Here is a 15522-nt window from a genome sequence, read left to right on the forward strand (position 1 = left end):
TGGACAGTATTGTTGTGGTTGGGGGGTGGGAGAATCAATATTTTGACCCAATGATGAAATAAATTACATTGTAAAATGTATTAAGAAATTACATTGTAAAATGTATTAAGAAATTACATTATAAAAAATCTCATGTTAAAATGATATTTGAAATATAAATTCATAAGTTTCATTAATAATAATTAAAAAAAAAAAACTATTAAGATGCTAAAAAATTGTTTTTTTTTAAATAATTACATTAATATAATATATAATAAAAAATGCATTAACATCATTTCAGAAAGTACATGAAGTATATGAACAAATTTAAAATAATTCTAATTTCAGGTGCAATAATTAATCGACAACTAATTGATAATCAATTAATCAATAATTATTTTTGATAATCAATTTATCCTTTAGATACCTTTTTTTGTTTTGTTAATTTAAAATGGTCAAAATCCTCAGAATTTCAGCTTCCCAACAGTGAATATTCTCTTGATTTCTGTAGTCCACTATGAAGGCAGACTGATCATCTTTGAATAAAAATAAAACACAAATATACTAAAATAAATCAAGTTAACCCATGACCTAAAGCACAGAAAATGGATGGATAACTCAATTTTAAAAATATGTACAGGTATATGAAACTATAACATAGCTAATATAAGAATAATTAAATAATATAAAATAAATGTAATTTTAAAACATGAACAGAAATATATGTACAGTATAAATAAAATAGCATAACATTTTAAACATAAATTAATCATTAATTATTTAATATACAGTTTATTGAAAATACAGGGAAAATCTACAACCTATCTACTATGAAATTAAATATTAACATGAATTTTAAATGATTTAATCCCATGAAAGGCACTATTTCCTTTTATTTAAAGCTATTTTATTAAATTTAATGTCGCGTTTTTGACAGAACATTATTTTGTTCCAGGCATATCCCACGAGCGGGAGGCCCGGGGATGACCCAGGACACGTTGGAGAGACTATGTCTCTCGGCTGGCCTGGGAACGTGGGTTATTTTTGACCCAACTGTTTTTAGTGTGTAGCCAGGTATCTATGTTAGTCCATTCAGAGTTCAGAAAAAAAAAGTAATTTCCTTATAATAAAGGGTTTAATCTATTATATTGACATAACCTCTCAATGTTCACTGCGTGTACTGACTTGTTTACATAAGCAGACTGGAAGATTAAGCTTGAACCGAATGAAGTTGATAATTACATACAATATAAAATTTACCCCAAATTACCAAAATGTCAGGTGGTTAAGTGAACGTTATTTTTACTTGAATAAAAATGTTTCAAGTAGGAGGAGAAGTGAAATACCAGGGATAGTGGTGCTATTGTAAAGAGCAAAAGAGGATCTTTTGCATGTGCTGTGACTCAGCTGTCTTTGGCCCAAAAAATTCAGCAGGCGACAGAGCGAGGGAGGCCTCTTCACATTTTTTTTTTTAAACCACTCCCTAAAGAGATCATTTTCCTCTTGGGAAAGACCAGTTCTACCAGGCTTGTTGTGTGTGTTCTTGGCTCAAGGGTGTGTCGAATGCTGCTGCTGCATGTGTGTCAGCTCCCAACCTGCAAATACGATCATTGTTGTCAATTGAAGCACAGTAGCAAAAAAACAAAAAACATGGATTGGCTCGTAATGTGAGGCGCTTTCACACGCTTTTATGTTATTGTTCTTTAGAGCAGACTTTCACATGTACCCTCGCCCTGCACACATCCTTGAAAAAGTAGAAAAGTTCATTTAATCACGTTCACATGATCAAAATGTAACAAAACGTCAGAACCAGGGATGGTGTAACCCCCCTTGATGACCCAGACCTTCAAAAAGGTCAAAACAAAGTTGATTTAATTTTGATGCCGCTGAAGTGATAACATCAAACAATGTTGAATTCGGATCTCATCCAGATTTGCCATCAATGTAAACACAACCCATAAAAATGCTATTGGAGTACCATCAGTAGCTGAGGATCATTTTAGGCATTGCCTTTTTTTTTCCCAGCGAGGCAAAAAAAAGAAGATATGTTTACATTAATAAATGTAGTTGGGGGGAGGGGGCGACTCTACGGGTACCGAACTGCGACTATGCAGGAGTCCATGCTAGTAGAGGAAACATATTTATAACCCCCCCGCCCCAAAATTTTTTGGGGAGAAAAAAAAAAAAAAAAGACTTTGGGGGGATTAATTGAGAGGCACTGTGAGCTCTGCTCATCCCTGATTGAACATACTTAATTTTATAATATTATCTATATTTATATAATATCAATATATTATAATATATCTCCATTGTGTTTTTTTTTAATGAATGTCATCTCATTGAACTTGACAAACAGTCATGTCATTATCATTTGAACTAAATTGGCTTTGAGGCTAGGTGTAATATGCATGTTGAATATAGATCCAGATCTGCTGTCAGAGTAAACGCAAGCTTTAAAATGACATTCATGGAAAAAAAATCTGCAAATAAGCAAATCTGCGGGTGGTCAACCGTGAGGTTCCACTTTACATAAAATGAATGACAAATATTACATAAAAAAAAACAAAACGATTAAATGTTGCAATATGAAATAATGTGGTTTAATATTAGTCATTGTCATTTCATTCAATTTGAATGAAATTGGCTTTCATGCTAGCTGTAACATTTAACTGTATTTAATCAGAGGCCAAGGGAAACGCAACCTATAAAATGCCATTGACTATCAACACAAACATTTTTTATTGAGTGTTTATTAGTTTGATCACTTCTGCATATAGCACCAGAAGCTTCTGGAGAATGAAGGTGTGTGTGTTTTGTGCATGTGTGTTTTGTCCATCACTTCTTTTGGAAAAATCCCATAATGGAAGCTTGTTTCGTCGTTTTGTTCTCTGTCGTTTTCTTCTGACTTTTCTTCTCTTTACTCGCCGCCGTTTTTGCTCTGACCTGATTTTTCGTCGCCGCTTGCTTGGCGGCGGGAGCGGCGCTTTCGTCTTCAGAGTACGACTCGCTTTCATAGCCTTTCTCCGTCACTGCAACCACATAACAGAATCAGGACCACAAACGGGAGAAAGTTGATAGTTCTAATTTGCTTACCAATGCAACCTTCTTCGTCCACGAAAGTTCGAGACTTCAAGACACGTCTGTGCTTGCGTATTTTAGTCGTCTCAGAGAATCCCAGCTAAAATGAAAGAAACATTTCTTCTTTGTATGAATTATTACAAGGCATAGAAGTCATTGTCATAATTACATGTGAAGCAGATTCCTTGGGAGGAGCTGGCGATGCTTCTCTCACGGCCGTTGTGGGCGGTGAATCTGGAATGACTGTGGACAATTCTTATTTTTAATGGAATATTTATGAATTTTGGACAATACAGAAAATGTTATATATCTCACCTTGGTGCTAGACAACTACATTGTAACCAGATGAGCATCCGATCAATACATCAGTATATACAAACATGATCAAGATCAGCAAGTAAATATAATTTTTTTTATACACCATTAGCTGGAAAAAAAATTGTTATAAAATATTTTACTTTTTAATTTAAAATGTTTGGGAATTTTTATAGGATTATGTTTTTATTTGTTAATGTTACATTTTATAAGGGCTGGTAATACAGTACTTTCAAAGGATCTTTTAGTTTTTTTCATTTTCATTCAATAGGCCCACCTTATAAAATTGATTAGAACACTATTGAATAGGCTTTTTCATGCGCAACCTTTTAAAGGAATAATAATAATAAAACGATTCTTAAAGAGCCACAAAGATAAAAGCCGTAAACCCAGAAATCGACAATAAAACAATCGGATCTAAAAATGGCAAGGTGAAAAAAAAAACAGCAAAAATAAATAAATAAATAAATAAAAATGAACAATGTTTTAAAACCATATAAGCAGCAGTCATCAAATTTCAGCACAGTTCCAGATAAAAAGCACAAATCAAGTGCTGATTAGCTGATCATTTGAGTCAGCTGTGTTGGGAGGAGGGAGACATGGAAAACAGGCAGGACAGTGGGCTCTCGAGGACCAGGGTTCCCGATCCCTGCCCTAACCCCTAAAGCCTGGTTCACACGGCAGGAGAATTTCCCCTCCGGACAATCATAAGGACACGATTCATACTCTCAATGCATTGTGGTCTATTTCAACCAATTGAGTGACTATCAACGTTCACTCCTTATCAAAGAGAACTTATCCATTTGGATATTTGGACACCCCTACAAAATGGCGTAACCCCTTAGTAGTGCACTATATGGGGAGTAGTGGGCAGATTCAGACACAGCCCTGGTGTTGCATTTGGCATCCATTTTGTGTTACGCACATGACAGCCACCTACAGGACTGGAGTGGAACAGTTTTACCCAATTAGACAGAAGGGACGAATTAAAAGACGGTAACACGTTATTCTTACCGTCTTCGTCTTCGCTGCTGTCGGGCACAGGCTTCTTGATCCTTCGCCGCTTTTTCTTCTCCATTTTCTCCTCTTCACTGTCAGAACTCTGCTGACGTTTGGTTTTGCTTCAGAAAGAAGAAGAAAAAATGCAATAAGCCACAAGACATCATAGCCGTAAAATAAAACCCTTTAGCAGTCACTTTATCAAGTACACAATCTTATGATTATTGGCAGTTCTGGAGTTTCTAAAGCAAGCACCAATTAACCAGGAACAGCATTGAATGCATTTTCCCTGTTGGATGCAGCACTTCATTACAAAGCTACAAAGTTACACTTTGTGTGTAGATCTGTGTATGTGGCTTATGCAGCAGACACCAGTCAACAAGTCCCCGCCAAGCATTACACTTTGGATTGTTGCTCGAAAGTGACTTTGGATCTTCACCAGACCCTAGCTTTGATGTCACGAGCAGATTAAGTCAGTTGGGCGGTTATATTGTCAATTACCTCCACTGTCCCTTCATTATTTGGTTCTGATCAGTAATTGAACAATATGATAGAACCTCAAAAGTAGAACACAATCTGGCAAAAAAATTGTGTTAGATCCCATTGAGAGGGTGACCCTAATCAATTGTCCGGTCATTGCACACTGTCACAAACCTTGAATCTTTCTTTTTGTGCTTTAGCGGTTCTGTTGTAACCTTTTCTTCTTGCTCTTTTTCCAGCGGTCGCAGTTCCGCTGCGGACTCCACTGCCACGACTTCCTCCTTCTTCACAGGTTTCTCTTGTTTCTCTGAAATAAACACAATTTACTTTGCATTTCACAAATACGTCACAGTGTGTGTGTGTGTGTGTGTGTGTGTGTGTGTGTGTTATGCAACAGGCTCTCCAGAATTTTAGTTTTTTTATTTCAACAGAATTCATTATTCCCTTTTTTCACTTACTAATGCTTTGATTGCCGAAGAAGTTCATCATGCGATTGGACTTTGCAGATGCTTTACCTTTGGAGACATCCACCTAAAAAAAAGAAAAGAAAAATAAATAATAGAACAGGCTTCCCAAAAAGAATAATATTAGGCAATATTTATATTAAAACTGATTTATATAAAGATAAATCTTGTTATTAATACAAATATTAATCATAGGAAGTGATCTGCCATAGAATTGAAAAACATTAACATTATACACCAACCTATATAGTGACGAATCCTCATTACAAGTTAACTTTTCCAGCTATGGTTGCAAACTTAACAATTTCCTTTTAAAATGTAGAAATCATAATTAAATCAATTAATCCCCCCCCCCAAAAAAAAAAAAAAAAAAACTTAAACTTGAGTAACTCATTGGCTTTTCAATGCACCAATCACCAGGAAGCTTCGCTGCGATTGGCTCAGGCCTCATAGAAAACGTACATGCTGTTCATTGGCTTTTGTGAGCCTCGTGACTGCGAAAAACTTTGTGTATTGGATCAAATCAGTGTCAATCAACGCATTGGGACTAGCTAATCCGTGCATGCTAACGTAAGGTTCGATCAAGAAAGGGTAGATCATTTGCTTATCTGATGGAAATTTTAAAAGTTTGCAACAGCAAATAACGTAGCTTTATGAATGTAATGCTTGGTGTGGACTGTGGACTAACAATTTTACTGGAATACGTTTACTGGACCCTTGTCGATGTAATAGGAAATGTTTTTATGGAGTTTGACAAATTAGAACTTTATGAGGCTGAAACGGTGAGTTGCATCTTTATTGTAAGTTTGCGACTGTATGACTTAAGTGATCACTGAGCCTGCAGTTATGATTGGGAAGTAGCCAAGGTGGTGACGTGACGTTAATCCCCTGGCTTGTTCTAAACATAGCAACTGTACCGCATGCGGTACACTGGAACGGTAACAGTAATAAATGCAAATAAAAATGTTGTGATTGATACGGAAGAGGAGGCAATTATTCAAGTTGAGTGATTCATATTCAAATGGATTCAATTTCTGGTGGCACACATATTTCAACCCATATTTCTGTTCTACTGTTTTATATCTAAGTGTTTACGAATGCATCACGCGACTCATGGGTAGGGAGGGGGGCGCGCGAGCCGAGTAGTAGAGGCAAACATTGGAGGTTGTTGCTTGTGTTGGCACTTTTGTCTGACGCTGTTCTTTTTTTCAACTTACTTGAGAGACATTGTAGAAGTGGGCGCCCGTCAATGTTTTCTTTTCGTCATTTGTCAGTCTGTGACCCGGTTATTGATGATTACTAGGGGTGTGAATTGCCTAGTACCTGGCGATTCAAATCGTATCACGATTCGATTCAATACCGATTAATCCCGATACGATTCTATTAATTAATTGTTGCGATTTTTTTTTTAACTCAAATTTAGAAAATACTAATCAGTAAACTTGTATATGTACACTATAAGATTTGCATGAAAATGTATTTATTTATCTGAAAATTCAGGCTTATAACTGAGCCACTGCATTTAACAAACAGGTTGCAGTCATGTTTGAACAGCACTGAAATAAAATATTAAGGCTTAATGTTCCATTAATATTACATCTTCCATGCTTAATGTGTGAATCCTAACCCCAAGTAAGACGTTTTGTTGAATATTCCCATAAAAAAGTGATGTTTAAAAATCGATTCGGCCGCATATCGAATCGATTCGAGAATTGCGCGCTGTAATATCGCGATATATTGCCGAATCAATTTTTTCTAACACCCTTAATAATTAGTAGTTCCAGTATATCCACTCAATTCAACTCATGTAGATATGATGTATTTGTGACCCAAATGGTGGTTAGTGTTTGTTTACCTTAAATAGTCATCGCTAGCGCGCTAATGGAAATTGCAATTGCTAAGCATTTAGCATAGGTTAATTTTGTTGGTGTTTAATAATGCGTATGTACAGAAGATAATAAATAATGAGTCGTTATATCCACTCAATTCAACTCACGTTCAAGCTTAGTGGATTAACCCCAAAAATAAATACATTTCCTGGGGCCAGCGTGCGGTGGGGGGCCGAATGTTTCGATGGAATAATTGATAGGATAATCGGTTGACAGGCCTAAATTCAATAATAATAATAATAATAAAATATTAATAATGCTGTGAACATATATCATGTGATCAATCTGTCACATTTAACGTAATTTCCGACTTTTTATAGGCAGTACAAACTGCCCAAAAATTGTTTCTCAACCAACCATTTCAGCCTTGTGCAACCAGGTGAAAGAGGAGATTCTGAAGGACATGAATTCCATCTCATTTTAGTCTGTCAATAACCGACAGTACGTGGTTATACGCGATGTTAATATTAGCTGAAGTGAATTGTTTTAAACAGTGCCTGAGTCTTTCTTGTTTATATTATTAATCAAAGATAATTATTTCTAACAAGTGAAAATACTTGAGATACGTTTGAGTAAACTTGATTTGTTAAGATTGTACCTGTAATGATTCAGTGCAGAAGGAAATGGTCAGCCACAAATGTACATTTGTGTGCAGATTCAATTACACTGTATTATAATAGGAGGTTAATTGTGGACAAACCTCACTTGCTGCTTCCTGAGGCTCTGACTTCACCTCTTTGCTGCCATCTTGGCTCTTAGCTGCTGCAGCTTTACCAGCGAACATTCCCATGATGCCTTTGGCCGGCTTGGGTTTGGAAGCAGTGTCGCTGTTAGCGGAAGGCTTCTTGCTCTGTTGTGGCTCTGGAACAGGAGGCGGAGCTTTCTGTGCGTTGCGTTCCAGTGAGGACATTGGAATGGCGACGGAACATCGGATAGCGCTATACCTGCGAACAAGCAAAAGACAAACTTTGTTATCACGCATGCAGGTGAAAATCAGGAACTCTGAAATTTTTGAGGCCCGTTGCGTATTTTGGAGCATGGCAACTTATGTCTACATTTAATTCTGTGGTCATTTATTATTAGGGTCAAAAGAAGACCCTGCTGGTGGGGGTAGCACTTTTGAGGGGCCCGGAAAAAGGAAGTCAAAAAATAAAGTATAATCCTACAAGAATAATATTTTTGGGGATCTTAAATCTAGTTTTTCCACAGAAAAAAACTTTAAAAGGTCATTTAGTCAACGATTTTTTTCAATAATCTTTGTACAAAAGGCACAACAGGAAGTTAGATATTTTTTCTGAGGGAAAATATATATTTTTAAATTTAATTAATATTTTAGACAAGAATAATTGTAATTAATTTTCAAATGGTTCCAATCATCTGTTCAGTGCCCTAAGGTCTCCAGATCTCTTTAAAGTATGAGGGTGGGCTGAAAAGTTCATAGCCTGACTCAGAAGGACAATCCTTCGTGACACTAATGGCATTTTTTTTTTCATATTTAGAAGCCCATGTGGTTGTGGCATTTCAAACAAATTTAAATAGGGTACTGAATCAGATAAAGTGTTAATTTAAGTACTTTTGCTTTCATTTAGGAAAATCAAGATTTACTTTTGCAAATTTTATTCCCATTAAGGAGCCCTGCAAAGTGGGCTCAAACCCTTGTGTGCTCAACCTACTTGCTGCAGCTGAGCAGGTTGTCTTTGACGGCGTCGTAGTCGACCGCGTAAAGTGGCCCACTGTCCCTCAGCAGAGCTTTCTGGACGCTGTAAACGTGTTCGCTTACGATTAAACTCATCTTAGATTTGAAGTCTGCAAAGGCAAAAAAATAAAATAAACGATGAATGCAGATTTGTATCTACAAGATTCATGAAATGTGGATGAAACGCACCTTCCAGCTGTTCCTCACGCACCAGTGACACCCTGTGACTCTGGTAAAGAAACGATAGTTTAATAAGTAATCAGACATAGCGCAAAACAAGAAGGATTTTAGTTAAGCGCACCGTGTGACCATTGTCCACACACTTTCCAGACACCAAGTACGTTGCGTGGAGCTGAGCCGAGCTCTCCTTCCTTTTGTGGTCCAGGTAGTGATAGAGCATTCTGGGTAAAGAAAAGTAAAATAAAATATTGCTTTGGTCATTTTTATATTAAATATCATTGTTTGGTTAAAGAAAAAAATGACTCACTGTTTAGCTGTGTTGACATGGACCCCAAGAGTGAGACTCAGCCATTTATATGTAACCTGTTCATGATTAAACAGACATAAGTAGTAAGTACTATTGTTATTAAACAATACCCATAATGGAAATATCAAAATGAGTCTTGTTGACCTTAAGTGGACGTTTAAATAAAAAACGTTCTACATTTTCATCCTAGTTCATTCAAATTCCAAGTCGTACTAGCTTGCAAAACAGCGTTTACTAGCCTGATACATTTTGGCGTTTAAGGTAATTTTCTATTGATTCTACGTCTTTTCAGATATGAAATGAAGCCGAATGGATTTAAATGGCCTGCAAACCAATATGATTTCGAACATTGTGGTTTACTTTGCCATATTAACGTCAGTTTATTGAGATTTACTTTAATTTGTCCGTTTTGTCAACAGACATTCAGCAACTACACACACCTCGACGCTGACCTAGTCGAACCTGAGAACGCGACGATAAGCTACACAAAATCATTCTTACGATCTTGTCGTGGTCGTTGACGTACTCGTCGATGTTATCCAGATAAAGCTCGTCCATTATGTTCAATAATTGCATTTAAGGCTCGTTTTGAAAACGCGAGACTGCGCGGGAAGAGGCTTTATTTACTTCCTGTACAACAGATGACGTGAGCGCGCATGCGCTCTTCCCACTTCGGCGGCATTGCATGCGTCCTGCCCATTTTTAAAATACAGTGCGTATTGTGCTGTACAGTGTTCTAACTATACAAAATCATACCAATACCATACCAATAATGATATAATGACAAAATAAGAACAATCAAAATGGTAAAGAGCTCTATAAACACAGTCCAGAAGATAGTTTGTTACTAAATTGTAAGCATAAATGTAATAAAATACTAGTTTGCAAAACGTGTTTTGTGACAAAACGTTTGTCATGTTCAACTATTAGATTAATAACTAAGACATATAATGGTAGCAATGATGGGAAATGCCATCATCAAGTGTTTTACAAAAGGAGAGCAATTGCATTTTTTTTTAAATGATTGCATATTAAACTTGAAAATGTGAAAACATTTTGATTTGTATTTTTTTTTAGATTTGATTTCTTATATTTATTTCGCCTAATAAATTATTGATTACATCTAAATAGTAAATACATATAGGCCTACTGTATACTGTATCTCTTTCTCATTATTGCTAGACACTCAATAGTAAAATAACTAAGACAAGAGGAAAAAACAATAAGAGTAAAAACAAAAATAATCAGAAAGAACATAAATAAAACAAACAAAATTATAATTAGAAAAAAAATGCCAAAAATAAATCAATAAAATAAAACAGCTAGAGTTGGTTGTTTTAAAACTATACTAAAACAAACATTTAAAAATAAAATAAATAAACAATAACAAATGCCATTCTAGTTGTTGTTTTGCTTACAATATAAAAAATTCACAAGGCATCTAACAATCCTTTTTCAGATTTGCTTAATTTGCTGAAAATGTCCACACTGCAAACGAAGCTAATGCACTCGGCTTGTAAAAAAGATGATAAATTGTCATCGCTTCTCCAATTTTAAAAGCTCACAGAGCAGCTGCTGCAATCATTTACGAGATCAACTTTGCTTGTTCATCATTTTCTGAATGTGTCTCACACGCACGCGTTTAACAAGAAGCCAAACATTTTCTGGGCCGTTTGTTCTTTCTATGCGGCTGCATCCGAAAAAAAGACCATTTGTCATAAAATGCTTCAGTCTTATCATCAATTTATTGCAGAATAACACTTCAACAATTTAAACCAACTAAACTGAGAATGCTATATACAATTTGACAGTTTGAGTATCTGGCATTTCCCATGGAACTAGATCATTTTGGAGGACTATTGTGTGTTTGTAAATGGAGAAATTCATTGATTCACTATCAAAGTTTGAGTATTTGGCATTTCCCCCGGAACTTTTTTTAAATTTTTTTTACAATTTTATTTCAAACATGTATATAAAAAAACAGACTCGTTATAAAAGTACACGTGTAAAGACAAAATATACAAAACATATAAATCACAACATTCAAGCAACGAAAGCAACATAAGAAAGTTTCACAATGTTTCACCCAGTCATGAGCCACACATTTACACATACTGTACATGTTTGAAAAGGAGTAGGAAGAAGTATAAACTCATTAGGTCCTACCCCTTTTAACATACATTATACAATAAATAGTAGATATGTATAGTAGACAAACAAAAAAAAGGCTAGTATACAACTAATATATCTTGATTATTAATAACAAAGGTTATTATAGTAATTATTAATAGTGAAAACATTGAACAGTGTGCCTTATGCATATATTGTAATACTTTTACATATACATACAGTATATATTTTTTCCTCATCAATAGCAACAATGCTACTACTACTACTACTACTCCTACTACTACTAATAATAATAACAAATATAATAATAATAACATCAATCAATGTCATTTTTCACTGAAAAACACTTCTTCCCTATACTTTTCAAAAATGTTGATTTTTTATTTAATTTTTTTTTAATGTTAATTTTTATTTGAACTGGTCTATGTTTGGACATTGTTGTAAATCAGTACCCAGCCTGTTCCAAATTTTCACCCCACTTACAGATGTACAAAATCTTTTTAGTGTTGTTCTTGAATATTTTGTCTTTAAGTTATGAATTCCCCTCAAACCATAACCTCTCTGAAAACATATTTTCAATATTGCCCGGCAGTAGCTTATGTCTAGCTTTATACCCTAATTGTACAGTATTGAGTTCCACAAGATCAAATAATTTTACAGTTTAAGATTGTAGAAGCAGTGTATTGGTGTGGTGGAGATATCCTATATTATGGACTGCTCTTATAGCTCTTTTTTTCAACAAAAACAGAGGATGTAATGATGTCTTGCAAGTGTTTCGCCAAATTTCTGAACAAAAATGTAAATATGGTAATACTATAGAGCAGTACAGAATGTGTAATGATTTCTGGTTGAGAAAATGTCAGACTTTTGTCAGAATGGAGATGCTTTTAGAAAGTTTGGATCCAATATACTTAATGTGTGGTTTCCAGCAGATTTTATTATCATCAACAATTACAATTAAGCCTGGACCTTATGAAGGACTATTGTGTGTTTGGACAGGGAAAAAGTATTTGTCTCGCTATATCTGCCCGCTGCAGGTCGAGGTGCCCAGGAAACTGAATCTCCTCAGGACCTTACTGCAACAGCCTCAGTTTGCTTACTGCCGCCAAGTCACCTTTGCGAGTAGGATAGAGGAGAAGTGGCAGTAAAACAGGCAAACCCCCATCTGTCTGGGGATGAGGGAGGCCAAGAGATTAGTTGAATGCTAGGTGTTTTAGCCAAATGGAAGACAATAGAACTAAGTCTTATGTTGAGTTAAAGTATTCTATAATTTCCACACGAAGGGCTTTCCAGAGTGGCTGAAGAATGCTCTAGAACTTAATTTTAGCAGCATGTTGTGAGCGTAATGCTCTCGATGTAACATAACGTACCACTAAGTAAGCAAGAGGTGGTAAGCCATGTAATAGTTTGCTACTTTTTTGGTCTTTCAGCCATTTCATGGTATCGTCATTGCTTACCTACCTGTATAGGTGCTTGCCTTTGAACAAGGAACTTCTGGAAAACCATTGTGTCTTTGGACAAAGGATGTATTGTCAAAATTCAGTTCCTGGTTAACTTGGGTAAATGGTATAAATGGACTGAGCTTATACAGTACAGCGCTATCTACAACTATATGGTGCTCAAAGCACTTTACAATATGTGACATTCACCCATTCACACACACATTTGGGGCCAAATCTCTTGTACTTGGTCGAGGAACCTACAGCCCTGAACATACCTAATTAACTAATACCTAGAAACATTTTGTTCCAGGAATTCCAGCTACCAACTACATTCTTAGCGTTTGAGGTAAGAATACACGTTAAGTCATTGCTATTTTTTCTTTAATTAATTATTGTTAGTGAATGGCAATTTGGGGGCCAGAAGAAGACCGTGTTAGGTGGGGTAGTACTTTCCAGAGGTCCAGAAACATTGGCGTTGGAGACTGCTGCCTTGAATATAAGTGGAAGATTTTTGTTCCAGGAACCATAAGTGTCAACAACTGATGGTTGTTAGAATTTCAGGTAGAAATGCATCTGCTATCATTTTCCAGCCATGACAACGCTGCTCTTTTGTTTATGATCTTGCCTTTGACGTATGAACTTTTGAATCATAAGTACACCTCTGCAGAGGAGGTAAATGGTAATACTCCTTGACAGGGTTGGGAAATCCAGGTCCAGAAAGTAAAAACCCTGCCACAGATTAGCTTTAGCCGCAGGTGCTTTTACTGAACTGGCAGGTAAATAAACTCATCTCCACCTGTTGAGTAAAAGCACCTGAGGCTAAATCCAAATTGTTTCAAGGTTTTTACTTTGTGGACCTGAATTCCCCAGCCCTGCTCCTTGCGCACTCTCTGACAATGTGAGCGCCACTGCCATCTACTGTAGTGGATGTGCGATTACACTTTATTCTAGTAATGCAAAAACACACACAAAAACGCACCGCTCCCCCCACGGGGGGCTGACCCCTAAATGAGAAGGATTGCCCCAGGGCTTCATCCCAGAACTATGAGCAGTGTATGTTTAGACCGCATATACTATAGTCTAATTTTAGGTCCTGGGTAATTTTGAGGCTTAAAAAAAAAGACCGTGCTAGGAGAGATAGTACTTTTCGGAGGTCCAGGAACTTTGGGGTTTGGCACTTTGTAATGTTCCAGGGATGGAATTCGTGCACCACTTCATGCAACACTGCCCCCCTAACCCCACAAAAAAGTCAATTTGTCACAAAACTTTTGAATCTCACCATCGGCTTACTGCAAAATTACTGTGAGACAATTTACTACTTTTTTTAATATAATGGAGGCTTTGAAAGAGCTAATTCCATTCCACGTTGTTGTAAATTGCATACGCCAGCAATTACTTCCGCGTCACCGCAGTCAGCCGAGCAAAAAAACACGACGGCGGCAAATTAACAAGGCGCGTGAACCTTGAAATGATTCCGTTGGAAAAAAAGAGGCGAGAGGGAGGACTAGGGGGGTGTTTTTATTGCAATTTCCACGGCCGCTTGTTAACGTTCATGACTTATTCACTCGGAATCGCCGCTGTACTTTTTCAACAGTATTATTGGAGGCGAGGAGGAAAATGGCACCAAAGAAAGATGATGAGATGATTTGACTGCGCGGGACAGGAAATGAGAAACCAATGTGGTGGTAATAAAGTCCATAAAATCTCAAAGGCAAAGATTATTATCAGTTATTAATGACCATATTAGTAGAGTTGCAATTCTAATGAGCCACCCGCGCCCATTTATTCATCATCAATTGCACTGGTTCTTGCTAATAAATGATCACCTCTGCGTTTTTCTGCATCAGATGAGAATCATTATGAATAGAAATGATTTCCCCCCCCCCCCACCAAGAAAATGAACACAAATACTCAATCTTTTGACAATTTAACCTATATTGATTATCTGGTTGTATGGTAGGTCAGAAGGGCTCCTTTTAAAAAAGTGTAAATAAAAAAAAACAAGATAAAAAACAAAACAAAACAATGTTGTATCATTATGAACCTTTGGTTATGAATCAGTTTTTAAGTTTTTAGGGTAAATTTTGACCAACAAGAGCTAGCCTGTTATGTACTGGATCAAATTGACCCATTTTAATGCTTTAAGACCCAATATTAACAAAAATTTTCCAATAGTATAAATATTTGTTGATTTTGATCCCTCCTGGTATACTGTACATTGAGTCAAATTGGCCTTTTTAGTTTTTAAAACAAGAGAAAAATGATGTTGAATCATTTTAATGGATAATAAAGCGGGTCAAATTGACCCACAAGTTTTTTTAGCTTGCGGGAAAAAAAACCAATACATTTGATGAAATGATCCTCTTGTTTTGTAGCGGGCCAAATTGTCCCGTATTAAAGTTTAAAACTCAAGAGAAAATATATATATAAAATATATATATAATATATTTAAAAAAAACAGGTCAAACTTATCAATTTTATAGTGTAAAACACGAGAGACAAATTAATAAGAATACATCAGTTCTCAATAGCTATCATGTTATGTAGCGGGTTAAATTGACCT

General features: G+C 36.0%; 1 protein-coding gene across 1 annotated transcript; it reads right to left on the minus strand.

Moving 5' to 3' along the window:
* Positions 1 to 2694: 2694 nt before the first annotated feature.
* pold3 (polymerase (DNA-directed), delta 3, accessory subunit) lies at positions 2695 to 10045 on the minus strand. The gene is made up of 12 exons (XM_077558034.1): positions 9889 to 10045; positions 9388 to 9443; positions 9202 to 9301; positions 9090 to 9129; positions 8878 to 9010; positions 7905 to 8148; positions 5310 to 5382; positions 5026 to 5158; positions 4387 to 4493; positions 3227 to 3300; positions 3073 to 3157; positions 2695 to 3008 (listed from the first exon to the last, which is right to left on the minus strand). The coding sequence occupies exons 1-12, from the start codon at positions 9961 to 9963 to the stop codon at positions 2815 to 2817; spliced, it is 1314 nt and encodes a 437-aa protein (XP_077414160.1). The 5' UTR covers positions 9964 to 10045; the 3' UTR covers positions 2695 to 2814.
* Between the last annotated feature and the right edge of the window lie 5477 nt (positions 10046 to 15522).

This window comes from Vanacampus margaritifer, chromosome 2, assembly GCF_051991255.1.
Source record: "Vanacampus margaritifer isolate UIUO_Vmar chromosome 2, RoL_Vmar_1.0, whole genome shotgun sequence".
Lineage (NCBI taxonomy): Eukaryota > Metazoa > Chordata > Actinopteri > Syngnathiformes > Syngnathidae > Vanacampus > Vanacampus margaritifer.